The sequence below is a fragment of the Alligator sinensis genome, unplaced genomic scaffold (genome assembly GCF_000455745.1).
Source record: "Alligator sinensis unplaced genomic scaffold, ASM45574v1 scaffold449_1, whole genome shotgun sequence".
NCBI lineage: Eukaryota > Metazoa > Chordata > Crocodylia > Alligatoridae > Alligator > Alligator sinensis.
The window spans coordinates 372,684-390,977 of record NW_005842838.1 but is presented as its reverse complement, the minus strand read 5'-3'; the positions used below and the strand labels follow the sequence as shown (position 1 = coordinate 390,977).

Below are 18,294 nucleotides of genomic sequence, written 5' to 3'. Positions count from 1 at the left end.
GCCCCTCTTCCCTGCCTATGCAGGGGGGTCTGACTCGATGATCTATTGAGGTCCCTTCCGACCCTAACATCTATGAATGTCGCTGATAAATGCCATGTGCATATGCATAGTTGCAGCATGCACACAGCCAGTCTGGCAGCTTGGAGAGCAGTGTCCAGCTGGTAAGTCTGTTGCGGGAAGGGGTGGGGGGAGGGAAGGGACAGATCGAGGCCCCCCGCAGTGAGGGAAGAGTGGGGCTGAGGCTGGGGCAGAGTGTGGGATGGAGCCAAGAGCAGTTTGTCCAGGGGGTGCGGGGAGGTGGGGGTGGCTCCCACTGCTACGTGCACCCCTGGGGGAGGTATGGGGGGGCATGTGCCCCCGGGGTCAGGGCGGCACCGGGTTTTTCCTGGCAGGGGTTGGGCCGAGGCTGTGCTCGGGGTGGACAGCTCTGGCAAATTTTGGGATGGATGTAGCCCCACCAGAGCCAGCCCTGACAACCCCGCCCCTGCTGAGAAGAGCCCAGTGCCGCCACTGGGCCCAGTCCACAGCAGCAGCCCACCCCTGCCCTGTGCAGAGATCCAGGGGGCATACACACCCTATGTCTCTCCCAGGGGTATGCACAGCAGTGGGAGCCACCTCCCACCCCCTCTGCCCCCTGGACGAGTTGCTTGCGACTCTGTCATGCGCCCTGCCCTGGCAGGGCAGAGCCTGCCCCAACCCCATTCCTCCATTACTGCAGGGGTCTTGATCTGCCCCTCCCCTCCCCCACCACTTGTTTCCCAACAGACTTACCAGCTTGATGCTGCTCTCCAAGCTGCCGGGATGCATATCGGCAATCAGACTAGTATCAGCCAATATGGCCCATTAATAAACAGCCAGAAGTATTGGCCCCCCAAAAATCTTTAATTGGTGCACCCCTACACTAAACGTTACCCCTACACTAAATGTTGTTAACCCAAATGTCCACAAGAATAGGCTCTTTTACAACACTGCTGCCTAATATAGAGTATACATCTCCAAATTCATCAGTTCTGTATATTTTTCTGTTTTGCAGGGGTCCAACTCCTATGAGCATTTCTAAACTTTCTTTTATTTTAAAGTTAAGATTCTCTCTTCCTGGGAAGTTGCGATAATATGGGGACAAAGTTTCATTGTTTGCCTAATTCACAGTCTCTGCACCCAATATAAAGACCAAGTTGAATAACCCTGAAGGAACAAAGCTGTAGAGTCCAATATGACCTTTCACTATTGGAGTGATTCTAATAGAAGCAAGTATGACATCAACAATTGGGGAGAAGGGGTGAACTGTAATACTCCCTCCAAAATGTGGTAAGGCTTCACAAAATTATACATGGAAAAATACTTCATTTTACTTATAGTTTTGATCTCTGTTTTGGATGTAAAAGCACATCCCTGCACTTCTTTTATGACAGTCTTCTAGAGGCAATGTGCAACAAAACCTAATGGATGGAGCTGACATAAGCTGGTGCAAAGGTACTTAATCTTATCAGCAGAAGAACTACTTACCAGTGTAGAGAAGGCATGAGTTGGCAGGAGCTCCATGACTTTTGCCACTACTTCCAAGCTCTGGCGCAAGTACCGCTGCCATTCAGTCTGCTGCTATGGGAAGAAATGCCAGAATAAGCATAACCTGTGCTTCCCTCTACTCAACCTGGAAAGAGCTAGTCTATGTTAAGTTAGTTTGAGTTAGGGACTGGAAAACTGACTGAAGTGTATCTGCCAGAGCTGGCTACTTGCTCGACATCCAAGAACTGAAACATTACTGTTTTTAGATTCTCCCACTTTGAAAGCAATCTGAGGGGGAACAACTAACTGCTCCATATTGGATCAAGCTTTCATTTCTAATGTCTGTTAACTGTACAAAGTAACTGGACAACCATGTCACATGGCACTTCCTGGCCTTTTGAGTAGAGTGTGGTCTCTTTTATACTGGCCATTTGCATAGAGTATAGTTTCTGAACATGGATACACTCCTGTTTGTAAGTACATCATGTTAAAATTTGAGAATATGCTTAACAGGTCTTAAAGGGCAGCAACTTTATATGGAAGCACCGATATCAACAAAGGCATAAAGAGCCAGATCCTCAAGTGGTATTTAGGCAATAAAATCAAATTAATGGAAGTTAGATATTTTAACAGAGTTCAGGCACATTAACACCTCTGGTAATCTGGGTCTACATATCTGCATTTGTCATGAGACCACAGAATCAGACATCAAAAAGCCTCATTTCTGCTTTACTCTTTCATAGAGCAATCTTTTTTTTTTTTTTTTTTTTTTTTTTTTTTAAACACAGCATGCTGTGCTCCTTTTAACCTCAAAACTCACACCGAACTCTCTCTCTGACTTCATGCACACAAGAACTGCCTAAATAGTGTATACTTCTGCACTGCACTTACATTACAGCACTGCTGCTCTCTAATGCTCTTGATCTGGAAGGAAGGGAATGCCAATGCATTGTTTACGCACACATAATATTAGTGGTGTACTGGAACTGTTGAGATACAGGAGATAGCAGCAGCAAGAAATGAAAGCATTGAAATGAAATAATTGTCCAGTCTCTATGCTGGAAAACAGCCTAGACCCTGGTAGGAAGGCTCCTGGTTTTTCAGTACAACACAGCAGTTTAGTATGAAGACTTGCAGTTTTCCTACCAATCCCCATTCTTACATCATCATCTAAACTCTCGTCATCCAGCTCCTCCAGCTGTGCCTGGTTGTACCTGAATTGTATTCGTTTCAATACCTCTGTCAGCAGCAAAACGAGGGCATCTTCGTACCTGGGACATAGTAAAAAGAAAACCAAAGACTAAGAGAAGTACTCTACTGGAATACTGACCCCTTTCAGTGAAGAGTAGCTACAGCTGAAGGAGCATAAATGTAAAGGTTAGCATATAAAGAGCCTGCAACACTGCCTTGCAGACATGTTTGCCAGGAAGAGATTAGACAGCTGCTTTTGTCTTAAAACTGCAACTGAAAGCCATTCTAGAGTACTACATATGATGAACTGGTCACCCATTCCCTCAACTGTGAAAGTTGGACAGGAAACAGCTAGCAACAGAAGTAGTAAAAAGCTCCACTGCCAGTGGGAAGAGGCAGCAGGTGCTACGAGAAGGGCAACTGGAATGAATGTAATGAAGCACTACCAGGGCAGATTTAAAATGAACACTCTCTAGTGAAAGGACTCAGCTCCCCTTCACTAAATAGAGCTTACATGTCTACTCCTCTTTAGAGGAGTAGTCACAGTGCTCTCTCAAATGCTGCTAAGACTGGTCAAGATCAAGATCCGATTCTTGCCATTAAAGCAAGATGTGCTGACTATGATAGAGCTAGTCAAACTTCACCACCAGTCACAACAGGTTAGACTAAAAAGCCACCCATAAGCCACTTACATCTTAGGTTAAACTAAAGGAAAGGGCAATTAATAAGATTTCTAAAAGAGGAGAACCTAAATAAGAGGCATGGTTTCTAATAGGCGATTTGCATCATATGTAGGTCCAACTACAGTGGGAGTCATTTGTATTCTGCAGTTTTGAATACAGTCCTTGCTCGCAGGAAGGAAGTCAGAATTTTTTCATCATCACTATATCATTTCAGCCACCCACTTAAAAGATTTCATTTGTTTCCAGACGCAGCAATGTAGCACACAAAAGTCAAAACACTTTTTTCCCCCATGATCACTCATGAGTAACACTAAATTGCAAAATCAGCATGGAGCAACTCAAGGCTAGAATGCAGCCGTCACTGGTGACATACTGGGATGTCAATTTACTTGAGATCCAAAAAGTTCCCTACTCTTCCTTCAGAAAACAACTGCTGTGAAGCAAGTTCCAATTATGCAGTTCTCTAGGAAAGATCAGATTGGAAAGCTGGCACTCTCTATTAATACTACGGAAAATAAGAGCATTGTGCAATATAAATTGAACCATAATCAGCTGTTCTCATGACTGCAACAGCTAGAAGCTTCCAGTGAAGGGCTACTATACTACTGGTTGGTTACTGAAAAAAGATGATGCAAGTCTAGATTTGGTAATTTGTACACGTTACACTATTGGACAAGACTCAGAATTTGCAGCAAGCCACAGGGAACAGGAAATTTCATCTACTGTTCCTGTGGTGTAACCACACCTACATTATCAAATTAAAACATGTAAACACTTCACAATTTCATGCATATTTGTTGTGGCTTCAGAAACTACAGCTAAAAACAGGTACTTCTGCAAAAATAGCACTACACATATAGGGGAATTATTCTATTTTTTTTATGGTCAAAGACAGATATGATACTCTCCAAAGACCAGCTAATACTGCATGAGCTGATTTCTTTCACTACACTGATATCTTTATCCACTTTTATTTTTTGGTCATATGGTTATGTATAGGGTAGGAAAATTGAGCAGCATGCCTCAACATTGTTAGGCAGAAACATGCATTGGCTGAACCTGAATTTAAATACAAGAAAGCAATTCCCACACTGAAAGGAATAAGTTGGCTGGAAGCTGGTTCTGCACTTGTTCTTGGCACTTGTGATGCCAGAACGCCCTTTGGTAAGCAATTTATTTGTATTTGGCAGGCTTACTGGGAAAAAAAAAGTTTCTTCCTTTTCTTAGTCCGGAGCAAAACATGACAGAACAGGAAGAGTTTCAAGCCCTGCTCTAGTTTCTCCATGCTAAACAGTTAAGATGGTACTAGACATGCCCCTTGGTACTTACAAAATGATGGCAGCAAAAATATCTGCAATGGGGGCTGACTATGTTAAACTGGTAAGTAGACAAGCCTTCAAAAGGAGAAAGTTGTCAAAATTTAGTTTATATGAATATTGAATCTAAGGTTCCACTCAGTTGTGATCGCACTATATTTTGAAGTTACAGTGATGAATCTCTCTCTCTCAAAAAAAACCCAAACAAACATTTGCCATCAAGATGATTTTAAAATCCTAGTTGCAATTTAACCAACTAGGTGTGCCCTGAGATTGTTTTAAGCGTGATGTGGGGCGACAAACAATATTAATACCGTTAGGGAAGCAGAAAATCTGCTTTTTCATTAATAGTAAGTGTTATTCTTTTGTTACATTCTTTAATAGCTAGACATTTGACTTCCTTGGCATTTTTGTTTTAGAACGTTTTAAACAAATACTAGTAACTTTTTCCTAATTTTTTGGTTTAATGCTCAGGCGCCTGCTATGTTTGTCACTTAGTGAGTAAATCAGGGTTTTTTAAAGCTTTATTTATTATCAGTTTACGCAAAAGTTTAAACACATCAGTGTCATTTACCTAAGAATGCACATGCCTCACTCAGCCTGGCAGTCTGCAGCATAACTTTGCCATGGTAGAGTAAGATTTAATTCTCAAGTGTCAGTAATGGTCTGTTGATTTCACAGGCACATATAACTGATCACCTGCCAAACTGCATGTTATGATTGCGCGGGGGGAGGGGGGGGTGTTTGGTAGGGCAGGAAATACAATTTTTAACCTAATTCTAGAAAATACAAGAGACTCCCTGTAACAAATGATATTTTGGTATAACAATTGGGACAGAACCAACAAACAAGCGCTCAACATAGACAAAGTTATTCTCACATGTCTTTAAGGCGTTTATGCGTCCCAACAGAGGCTGGTGTTGCTTACCTCAATGATTCCCAACCAGGGTGCTGTAGCATCCTGGGGTTCCCAGAGATTCTTTTAAGGGTGATGAACACTATTGGGTGTACAAATACCTATGCGATTTTCAAGATAAACCCAGACGTTTCAAATAGGTCTCCATAATGTCAAAAACATTCTGACCTATTGTGATCTTTCTGAGTTCTTTGCAACAGAAGAATTGTTATATGTTACCATAGTCAACCAAGAAGGAAAAAGCTAAGAGCTGGCATTTTCAGAGGGGTGCCTTGATCTAACGAAGTTGAGAATGACTGGCTTGGCTTACCTGTTGAGTACTGCTTCTTTGTCTGCCAAGCGACTTTTAATTTTACTAGTGAGATAGTCCAAGAAGAGTGTCCAGATATCTAGGCAAGAAAAGTAGCCTTCGTGGGTAGGCTGAAATACACAAAATTCCACATTAATTATGACAAAATGCAGCATGACTTAGGTCATGTGTAACCACAGTCTGAGTTACCATGCACAGAACTTCTATTCAGTGGTGCGGGTTTGCTTCAGTGATGAACTTCCCCTGCTAATGGGGAAACTACTTGCCTTAACTATCAAAAAAGGAGCCAGGTCTGTACCCAGAACTGGGAGCCAAAAAATTCCCAAGTCTAGTCCCAGCAGCGACCGACTCTTTCTGTGGCAGTGAACTGTAGCCTTCCAGTTTCAGCTTTCCTAACCTAACATAATATTTGAATATTCACATTCATATGAATAACAGGTTTATAAACACTCCCAAATGGTGCTGCAGCAGTGAATGTCACTGCAAAGGCAGGGTAACCACTTCCCCCTGACTGTGACCTAACTTAAAGGAGAAAAAAAACCAAAACAAACAAACCAAGAACATGTGATATACATGGGAAAGATTTGCTCATGAAGCCTCAGAGCAACAGCTCTGAAGTGAGTAAAAAGAGTCCTAAAGCTTAAAAAAAAGAGAGCCATGCAGTGTCAGCGCACACATTAATTTGATAAAGACTGAAGTGTTTTACCATGCTACTCTTTGAGTTATTAGCCCTACTGGGGAAATAAGTCATTCTTACAATGTCCTCACATCATACATGGGTAGGGTATTAAAGGCTAAAATAAGAAAAGCAGCATTTAACACCATACCTGATGAAAAGTATATTTGAATAATAGAGCCAAAAATTCAACCACAGGGAACTGAGAGTAGGATTCTATCCTCCGTAGATGAACACTCACAAAGAGACGCAGAAAGTCTGTAAACTTCTCAATGTAGCTATAGAAGAAAGAGAGAGAACAATTGAGCAAAACATGAACAATGCCACAAGGGAAACGGTTTCATTGAAACACTGATAAATTCACCTCAAAACCCTTTCATGAAAAGAAAACTACATTTAATGGCCAGTAGTACAATTAAAATATAAAGCCCTGCAAAAATTACCTACGGGACGGGGCAACCCTTCATTCCATTAACACCTGAAACATAGCAGAAAAGACAATCTAGTCAAAAGCAACTTTAAGGTTCAGATAAAACATTATGAATTAAATAAGGCCTTCAGATAAGCAATCCCACCCTCTTAGAGAAATAGGTACTTGGCAGCAAGGCTCAGTAAAGGGTACTAAAGGGTGCAATCATCCAGTAATACCTATATTCAAAGACTAGTGGTTTATAACAGACTTAGATCAAGAGTGAATGTTTTTCTGAAAGGATGATTTTGAGACTGATATTGCCTTTCTGATGCTGCAGTTTACAAAGTGAAAGGCCTAAAAAGGAATTAGCTAAAACTCCTACAGCTTTGTAATTACATGTCAATGAAAGCACCTAATGCTTCAAGAAATGCTTTCTAGAAGAAATTATAAGGGCCAGTGAAACATGAGCTATTATTGTTGGGGGTAAGAAGATACATTTTACAACAAGGACCTCTAAGTTTACAACACTGCTGAGTGCAAGCAGTTACAAATAAGGCATAAGGCAACAGAATTATTACACCATTTTAATATCAAAAGTCCCACTGATTTACTTATGCAACTGCATGTGAAAAAATACATCTCACCCCACACAATGCTGTAGGGTTCTTAGAACAGCAGGGTAATTTTTTTTAAAGAGAAACATGATGCAGCTGAAGATATAGCAAGGTAATTTTGGTGGCAAACTTTTAAGACTCAGCAGTGACTGTGACTAGACCTAATTTTGGCAGTGCCAAGGTAGTGCTCATCTTCCCTTGAGAAAAAAAACTGTTCCTGCCAAGGACTATCCAAGTTGAAAGAGTTACTATATGGAGGCAGAAACAAGGTGCATATTTCTTGGATTGGCTACTATGTACTTGTTACTAGGGCTGTGCAAAGCTTCGGACAGAGCTTTGGATCCGGAGAAGCTTCGGCTGCTTCAGGGTCCGAAGCAGTATGTCTGGGTCAAAGCGCTGGACTTGTTAGGCTTCCCAAAGTGGTTTGGAGCTTCCGAAGAACTTCGGATCCAGCCATAGGGTATAATGGGGGAAACAACAAAATATCTATAACTTTGTTGCTTTTTGTCCAATTTGGATGAAATTTTCAGGGGTGGTAGACTCTGCAAAGAGGATAAAGCCTGTCAAGTTTCAAGAAGATTGGTGAAGGGGTTTGGGGGGGAACTGTACCCCAAATTCTTGAAAGCAAAACTGTCACGTCTATGCGTTACAACACGGGGGTGAAAACTGCAGGGGTGGTAGCTCTTGCTGAGGCCACAAAGCCTGCCAAGTTTCAAGAAGATTGGTGCAGGGGTTTGGGGGGAACTGCAGACAAGCAGAACTGGTGCCATGGGTGCTTGTGGGACTGACTGTGTCCGTCTTGGGGCGGGGAAGGGAGACACTACTGCAGTGCTGGCTGCTAAGCTACTGTTACCAATCAATCAATCAATCATGATTCACTGAGTGACCAGGGACTCGGGGACCAGCTCAATACACAGGACCTAGCTACTACATAATGACTTAACCAGCATCAATTACCACCTACAAAACCAGGCTAAGGAGAGGAAAGAATCAATACAGACAATCAACTGCCCCAAGCCAGACACAGTTTTGGCATGAGTTTTGCCTGTCAGCAGTTAGGGGTGCAGGGCCCCAGACCCCCCCTGCACTGATCTCCTCCACAGCTGGCAGGCATCACAGCAGGGGCCACCATCCCTGCAGCTGTCACCCCACTGTGCCTTAACACACAGTGTCACCCATGGCACGAGTTTTGCTTGTCCGCAGCTTGAGGTGTAGTTCCCCCCAAACCCCTGCACCAATCTTCTTGAAACTTGGCAGGCTTTGTGGCCTCAGCAAGAGCTACCACCCCTGCAGTTTTCACCCCCGTGTTGTAAAGCATAGACGTGACAGTTTTGCTTTCAAGAATTTGGGGTACAGTTCCCCCCAACCCCCTGCACCGATACTCTTGAACTGTGGCAGGTTTCATGCTCTCAGCAGTGGCTATTATTCCTACAAGTTTCATCCAAATCGGACAAGAAACAACAAAGTTATAGATATTTAATTGATTCCCCATTATACCCTATGGCTGAATCTCCCAGGCAGCTCCGAGGCTTCAGAGCTGCTTCGGCCGGATCGAGGTGGAAACCCGGTCCGGAGCTCCGGATCGGATCACAGCCATCCGAAGTGGCCGGATCCAAAGCTGGATCGGATCGCTGCCAACTCACACAGGCCTACTTGTTACACGAACACACAGTTGGAATGTATTAGGCAGTAAAATTATTATTTGCACTTTATTTGGCACCAGGTTTATTGGTAAGAGAGTACCACTAGATTTGTACCACTGGGGTAGATCCAGAGGCTGTGCAGTGGCATGGCTGCACACCCCTTTCAGATTGCACTGCACCACGGGAGCCTCTGAGTACTTCTTAATGTCTCTAAAGCAGGTGAAAATTCACCCTCCCTACCTATTCCTGCTCAAAGGCATGTTCCCTACCCCTTCCAACCACCCCTCCATCTCCCTTTGTTGTGAGGCAGGGAAGCACCAGAGCTGCATGGGGGTGGGCTTAGCTGGGGACTGAAACAACAGCAGCAGGGATGGATACAAGGTTCTCCTTCCCCATGCTTGCTGTTGCCACTGTTCCCTCTCCAGCTGAGCCCAGTCCCCACTCAGCCCAGTTGGCTCTTCTGCTTCCAGACCAGAAGCACTTGAGAAAGCAGCAGCTGCAGGCAGAAGGGGGTGAGGAGGAAGGGAAGAAAAAGTGAGCCTCTGAGCAGGAAGGGGAAGGGAGACAGGATTTTCACCTGTTTTAGGGACTTAAAAAAAAAGTCTGCCCATACCAGTGGGGGAGAGGAGGCTGGGTGGAGTGGTTTAGCCACCCCTGCAGTGCAGGTTGCTGCTTCTGCACCCTGTTTTCAGAAATTCTGGATTTGCCCCCCACGTATTATGTATGTACAGGTTATTAGTCACATACTTCAAAACTAAAACTAATTTGGCTTAGTGTGAAAAGGGATTTTGAGCTCAGTGCTTCCTTTAAACACTAGGGGCCAACCTTTTTGGCAGGCATTCTGCAAATAGTCCTATATCTTCTCAGAGTGCCATTCCAGTCTGCATTTCCAGCTCTGCTTTCTGCTCCCTGTCCCATGCTCCTAGCTTGGTCTGCTACTCTTTTCTGCTCCCTACTCTCTGTCCCTGTCCTCTCTCCAGTTTGTCACATGCCACAGCCTGCCTGTGCCACAGATTGGCCACCTTTCTTTAAACCATTGAACAAGTTCTAAGACACGATTATTTGAAAGTTTGAGATCTCTAGGAGCCACTGAACCCAATCACTAACTTCAGAATCATCATTCACAGATACCTTTACTAGACATCATTTTTTCCATAAGATAGGGAAGCTTCAAGTTAAATGCAAGTACAGTTTAAATGATTTTTCTGGTTAAGTTTACAAGTACAACCTATACAAGACTAAGAAGGTTCAAAACCTCACTAAAATGAAAGACATAGTATCTAGTAGTCAGTCACCTGAAGACAAATGAAAAAGCTTAAAGAAAGTAAAGGTAATCTGATTTAGAGGCAGCAGATACAGTGTAGTTAGGTAGTTTACGCAATTTTGCAATAATTCCAGCTTCATTCAGCAGCATGCAAAGCTAAAAGGTTAAGAGAAAAGCCTGATTTTAGAATTCTAAGTTCCTGGAAATGAAAATGGAGTGATCCTTTATAAAACAAAGGAATGAGCACTATGGAATAAATTCCCTAAAACAGAGGTAGCAACTTTAGGACAGAAACTCAAGACAGCAACAGTAAATGCAAGACAATATATCTTTTAAAAGTTATTTACATAAAAGGATAACACAAACAGGACAAATGAAATATTTCTATAAAAAAAACAGCAAAACACTTAGTTTAGCAGAGTTTTGATAACCTGAAAGAAAAATTTCTGTGCACTAGAGTCTGTTCCACTACTAGACAATAGATAGAAAACAATCAATAGAAAATTGCCCTTACAACTCTAATTACACTTGGTTTAGCTTTCCTTGAGGACTATGTTCTCTATCCACCTGCCCAGATGCACTGACACTTCAGTATTGCTACTACAGTCCTCATTTTAGAAAGCTAAGTAATACTGAAGCCAGTGTTGGTTAGCTGAGAAAAAATGCATAATCAGAATTTACCATTAATCTGGAGTTAAATTTCCAAACCAATAAATTAACACACACATCTAAAGAAAGTAGATTTTTTTGGGGGTAGGGGTTAAGGATTTCAGAGAAGAGAGAAACATTCAATTGATCTCTATTATATACCAACCTAAATTTTATTGCTAAACAAGACTTAAACCATATTGATATTATAAAGTAGAAGCATCTCTATTATACAAAAATTGGATGCCATGGCTGGGAATAAGAACAAAGATTTATCAGAAGTTTTATGGTGCACTGCTGTGCTCATTCACTTCTATTAACACTCATTCATAGCAAGTCTTTGGGCACATTCACATAACCAGACTTACATAATCAGAAAATGTATCTTGCCAACATCAGTGTTGGTCAAAAGCCTGATTCTCAAAGCTAACACACAGCAGGGCTGTAATGGAAAGCAACATCAATAGTTCACATAGCATGATCTAGCACACAACACATTGAAGGTTCAACCATTCAGCATGACAGGTGAGAATTTCTGACTTTTCCTCCTGCATCCAATGTCAAGAGATTCATAAATTAGCTCAGGTACCAAATGTGCTGGTATCCTTCTGGCAGTGATAAATGAATTAAAAGCTTCCCAAGGTCTTGTTGCTTGCCTTGCCCTTACAGGGATACAAATTATTGCTACTTCATTCATTTGCTAGCTTTGCATCCAGGACTCTTTTTCCAAGGTTGCTATCATCGCTTTCCAAAAATCTTAATAGACTGATGACAAAAGAAAAATGAAAAAGAAAAGGTGACTTTCCCATATCAGTGCCAGGTACTGAACTAAGAAGCTTTCATTCCCTTCAAGGCCATGAGTTGGGAGCATGAAACCTACTCCTTTGAACCTGGACTTGAAATACACAAATGGCAGATACCAACCAGAAGGGAAGGTTGCAACTTCTTTACCTCACTGTGCCTCTTCTGTTGCTCTCTTACAATTGAATGAAGGGCAGGTTCAGCTCTTGTGCCACCTCAGACCTGCAGTCAAACAGTAACGAACTGGGGGAATAGGGAGGAAGAGGACAGGAAAGAACACAAGCCTGCACCACCATACAGTCACTCAGCAAACAACCCCCTAACACCAAACTTACCTGAGAACACCTACCTTCCTGTTCTCCATCAGCAGCACAGAGCTCTGAAAAAAAGGTGATTAGACACCATGCATGACAGCAAATTAATCAAGACAAGTCTTTTAAAACACCTTACCACAGCTCTTAATCTGTGTGCCTTCTCTTACCTTTCATCCAGTTCCTCCAGCCGGCTCTTCACTGTGTGGGCATTATTCTCCTTAGTAATCTTCTGCAGGAGGTAGAAAGTCTGCTGAAACATCCGCAGCAAATACTCTTCAAACTCCATAGGCACACAGTTCTTTGACATCAGTTCATTGATGCAAGACATAGCCAAGACTCCAAGCCTACCACGTTCCTGGCCCAATACAGAGTTCTGGCTGCTGCCATTGACAGAGGTCATCTTCCTGGTTCGGGTATCGCAGCCAAAGCGGGCAAAATGGAATATGGTGGTAAGGAGTGAAGGGGTGATACTGGTAGACAGAGGGATCCAGCTGAAGAGGTGGGCCAGGCATTCCAGTGCCAGAGAACAAATACATTCACTCTCAGTGTCAAGGATAGGGATTGGCTGGTTCAATAATTTGGCCACACTGGGACTCTGCAACAGGCTACTTAGTAAGTCACCTAGGAAATAAAGCATTTGGAAAGCTAAATAATACTTCACATGGAACAATGCTTTTTGATTGCCTCTGCATAAAATTACCACAGATCAAAAACACTTTTGCAACTGACTGCTGCTCTTTATGCAGCAGGTAACGAACGTCAAAACAAGTCTTTAATACAACATGACATTAATGGTTTGTACAAAGCATGCAAAGGAAAGTCCTTCTTACCTCAGCGACTTCCAGAGTTCTAAAAATTTCAGACTGAGCAAAACATTCGTTTAACTAAAGGATCCCACAGCAGGAGGGACTGAAGGCTTTACTGAAGAGGGGCACATTGTTTTAAATATAGGTGTAATCGGCTTTTCAACTACACACTTATGCAGGAGTCATAAGTCTACTGCAAAATTTACTCACAAAATGAAAACTAGCATGCCAGGTTCAAGTTTAGGAAAGGGTTTTATTGCAACTTTTACAAAGTTTAACCCAGTATAGATATTTTTGGCATATCATAGAGCTTGTGGATTGTATTTGAAATTAGATGTGTACTTTAAAAACAAAACACAACATTTACAGGAACTTAGTCCATTAGGTGGATGAGATCATACCACACCAGCATTTGGTAACACTTGCAGAATATTCACACACATACAAAAATCCCAAAATTCTTAACATATTGCAGTTTACTTTTTAAAATATTTGGCATTTTTTAGCCTCTTACTAGAAGTGAAGTAATTTGAAACACTGGCAGCATGGGAGTTACACACCTTTCAGCTTGTTGTAGTAATTACTTTAAAAGGCTATTTGATAAAAAAAGTCTGCATGTGTGACTTTAATCCTGTTACTGGGAAATGGCACAGGGGAGGCCAGGTGACCTCATTTTTAGCAAGACAGTTGCTCTGTCTAGCCGGTACTTAACTGCCCATCATACTAGTGTATAAAAACATTTTGTTCCGGTAAGTTCTTCTCAGCATTGTGAATACTTCAAGATGTCAGGCTGAGCTAAATAAAGGCTTCTGTCTCTTAAGGCTTAAAACTTACAGATGGATATGACAGAGTGACATTTACAAGGATGGTAAGCTTACAAATAGAAGTGCTGCTTGAAAGACATCTTTTACACCAGTGGGGCCCAACCTTTCTAGCAGGCATGCCACAGGGGCATGGCAGGGGAGGGGGGCAGATCAAGGGCCCCAAGGTGAGGAGGGAATGGGGCAGGGGATGGGGCTCTCCAAGCTGACGGGCTGTGTTCCCAGCTGCCGCATGCACATGGCATTTATTGGTGACAATTTGGCCAAAAAACCCCAATTGCTAATGATGCTAATTTTCTTCTTATTGGTGCCAATCCGATATGCAACCAATATATCAGTACACCTCTAAAGGCTGCCCATGCCACTTGTGACATGTGCCACAGGCCAGCCAACGCCAAGAAGGGCAAAGTTCGTTTTCATGTCTCACTGGTAAACACAAATGCTTTGTTCCGTGAACTAGATGTGACCAGACTTTGCATGAGCCTTGGGAGGTTTAGATTCAAAAACGAAAGGAGCTATTACATCATCTAGTCTTAGCTTCTGTTTAACACAAGCCATCGAATTTCACCCCTTATCCTATCCCTATACTAAGCCAAATAATGTGGTGACACAAATAATGTGATGCCTCTTCCAGAGAGACGAGAGATGAATGCTGGTCCTCAAATCAAGGCTTGGAGAATCAACTTCCCTTGGTAATTTCAATGGTTAAAATCACCCACACTGATAAAAATTCGTGTCTGGTTTCCATGGGAGTTACACACCTTTCAGCTTGTTGTAGTAATTACTTTAAAAGGCTATTTGATAAAAAAAGTCTGCATGTGTGACTTTAATCCTGTTACTGGGAAATGGCACAGGGGAGGCCAGGTGACCTCATTTTTAGCAAGACAGTTGCTCTGTCTAGCCGGTACTTAACTGCCCATCATACTAGTGTATAAAAACATTTTGTTCCGGTAAGTTCTTCTCAGCATTGTGAATACTTCAAGATGTCAGGCTGAGCTAAATAAAGGCTTCTGTCTCTTAAGGCTTAAAACTTACAGATGGATATGACAGAGTGACATTTACAAGGATGGTAAGCTTACAAATAGAAGTGCTGCTTGAAAGACATCTTTTACACCAGTGGGGCCCAACCTTTCTAGCAGGCATGCCACAGGGGCATGGCAGGGGAGGGGGGCAGATCAAGGGCCCCAAGGTGAGGAGGGAATGGGGCAGGGGATGGGGCTCTCCAAGCTGACGGGCTGTGTTCCCAGCTGCCGCATGCACATGGCATTTATTGGTGACAATTTGGCCAAAAAACCCCAATTGCTAATGATGCTAATTTTCTTCTTATTGGTGCCAATCCGATATGCAACCAATATATCAGTACACCTCTAAAGGCTGCCCATGCCACTTGTGACATGTGCCACAGGCCAGCCAACGCCAAGAAGGGCAAAGTTCGTTTTCATGTCTCACTGGTAAACACAAATGCTTTGTTCCGTGAACTAGATGTGACCAGACTTTGCATGAGCCTTGGGAGGTTTAGATTCAAAAACGAAAGGAGCTATTACATCATCTAGTCTTAGCTTCTGTTTAACACAAGCCATCGAATTTCACCCCTTATCCTATCCCTATACTAAGCCAAATAATGTGGTGACACAAATAATGTGATGCCTCTTCCAGAGAGACGAGAGATGAATGCTGGTCCTCAAATCAAGGCTTGGAGAATCAACTTCCCTTGGTAATTTCAATGGTTAAAATCACCCACACTGATAAAAATTCGTGTCTGGTTTCTAATCTGAATTTGCCTGGCTTCCATTGCCAGGCATTGGTTCCAATTAGGCTTTTCTTTACTAGATTAAAAGTGCTCCTTACTACCTAGTATTTTATTGCTATTAATATACTTAAACACTAATCTAGTCACCTCTCAGTTTTCAAGCAATGGACATGTAGGCAATATGGCAAGACACTAAGTAAGAGGAAGACAGAAGGAAAATACAGGTCCGTTACTCAGCAGAGAAACAGAACAAATAATGGAAGACAGAAAAAGATATTTAATGCCTCCCTCCCATCAGTCTTCACAAAAATGTTGTGACCAGATAAATATTCTTAATTTTTTTTCCTTCAGCCAAGTTAGATATAAGTTTAGTTGGTAGGGCCTGATGAAACTGATTTACATATACAAACTCAAGGCTCAATCTCTAAATCAGTGGAGATAGTCTTTGAGAACTCAGGATGGCTGCTTTTCTTTTGTTTGTTTCTTTGTTTTTTCTTGGGAGCAGGGGGGAAGTCTCAGAGGATAATGAAGGGTTCAAAGAAAAACCTCCCAGTAAAGGAGGTACTTAAGAAAAAGTTAGACAAACATCTGTTAGAAGCCTAGATATTTTCCCCATCGCAGAAGAGGCAGATAAACTAGATGATCTTGAGGTCCCTTTCCTGCTCCATAGCATATAAAAAACCTGACAAGTCATAGAAATAAGTCTTTTGTCATAAAATATTGCCGTGGTTCTGTCATGGGATCTTCAGTTTTGCAACATCCTTTTGAAAATGTTTACACCAGAATTAATCTCAGTATTCAAATACTAATCTCAAAATCATATAAAGTTACCTCAATACTCACTACTCCTCTGTCTATATCCAAGGATTACATTAGTCCTTTTCCCCCCACAGCTCCACACTGAAAGCTCTTGCCAAGTTGCTTGTCTGCTCTGATGCCTAACTTATTTTCAGCACTGTCATTCAGTATACAGTCCCCCAGTTTTCTGGGAACAGGTAGCATTTTTTGTTCCCAGATGTCCTTTACCTAGGGCCCAGGCCTTGAATTGTATTTTATCAAAAAAATTGTTCAAATAAACTCAGTTTACAAAGTAATTCAGATTGCTTTATATAAATACCTTGTTATTTACCAATGATTATTTTGCAACAAGTAATGCCAAACAGTCATGAAACTAGTACTAATTAAGTGTTCTTCTGATTATACTGATCTTGGTAAATATGTATTGTGTTACAAAACATACTAGCTGAACAGGCTTCTAAGAGGTATCTTCTGATCAAGTCTATACATAGGGACAAAAACAACAGTTCACTGTTGCAAAACACCATTTCACACAGTGTTTTATTTGTTATTAAATCAAATTATTTGAATTCTTATTGACCACAGTTAGAGCTCTTCCCTTGTAAATGGTACCACTAATTCCTGCTAAATTTCAATTTTCTACAGGGAACATTAAAATCAAATAATTTTTCTAAAGCAGTTTCGGATTTAAGATGCATTGCCTCAAATTCTGGTTGCAAGCTAACCTATGTAGGTTGAATAATTAAAAAATTATGATAACTAGAGCAGTTTGAATACAAAGGAGAAATCTGCAGCAGTTCAACCAAAGCTAGTGTTGGTTAGTTTTAAAGTCAAGCGAGGAAGAAATGGAATATGCCCCAGCAGAGATTGTTAACTTTACTCTTCAGTAAGAAGTGTGTTAATTTACAGGACAGTATAATTTAGAAGCTTTTATTGTAACTGAGTGTCAGCATTAGCATGGAGAAACACCACAGTCAAAAGAGGAATTTCCCTCTATGTGAAGTAAAATAAATTCCAACCTTGCATAGAGAAAAGTCTAACTAGCACAAGTCTGTGATTTTTTTTGAGTGGAGCCAAACACAGAAGGGTTTTAAATGCAATTATGTTTCAAGTGAAGCTCCACTAGACTTCACATTCAGTTGTATATATTAACTTCATTGCATCACAGTAGGTGCGCTTGTTCTAAGACACAAGAAATGGGAAGTAAAAGGGCTGAGGCAGCTTGAGTTGATGGAGCCAGAAGTCCACCTAAGTGAACTTAATGTCACAAAGACCACTGATTATATTGACAACAAAGAAGGATGGGTGAGATTTGTTCCTGTTTTATCCTATGGACCTGTAAGATTCCCTGAACCCACACTAAAAAACAACCAGAACATCTACTATATCATATTCTTTTATCTTTAGGCCAATAGGGCTACAACCTGGATACCCAACACATGGAAGATACTAGGGCTATGCAAAGCTTTGGTTGCTGATTCAATTCGGAGGAGATTCGGCCTGATTTGGTGGCCGAATCTCTGAATCTGAATCAAAATTGGGAGACTAATTAAAAAGGTCCAAATTGATTCAAAGCCTCTGAATCGATTCGGAAAAGATTTGGAGATTTGGGCAGTCCCTGCTCACCGCTGCAGAGAACTGCACCCAGGCTCCATGCAGCGGTGAGATCCAGAGCAGATTTAGATTGGACATTAGGAAGAACTTCTTCACAGTTAGAGTGGCCAAGGTCTGGAATGGGCTCCCAAGGGAGGTGGTGCTCTCCCCTACCCTGGGGGTCTTCAAGAGGAGGTAGATAAGCATCTAGCTGGGGTCATCTAGACCCAGC

The 18,294-nt window shown here is 42.0% G+C and overlaps 1 protein-coding gene across 2 annotated transcripts in view; it reads right to left on the bottom strand.

The window, feature by feature from the left end:
* Positions 1-18,294, bottom strand: part of XPO6 (exportin 6) — a 97,937-nt gene that overhangs the window by 31,419 nt on the left and 48,224 nt on the right. Inside the window, exons 7-11 of one of the 2 annotated variants that reach the window (XM_006035448.2) lie at positions 12,462-12,915; positions 6,750-6,876; positions 5,923-6,032; positions 2,669-2,777; positions 1,507-1,599 (exon numbers count right to left, since the gene is read on the bottom strand). In XM_006035448.2, coding sequence (XP_006035510.1) covers positions 1,507-1,599; positions 2,669-2,777; positions 5,923-6,032; positions 6,750-6,876; positions 12,462-12,915 — 893 coding nt within the window. The remainder of the gene's footprint in view (positions 1-1,506; positions 1,600-2,668; positions 2,778-5,922; positions 6,033-6,749; positions 6,877-12,461; positions 12,916-18,294) is intronic. The other variant, XM_014525587.2, reaches the window with a different exon arrangement.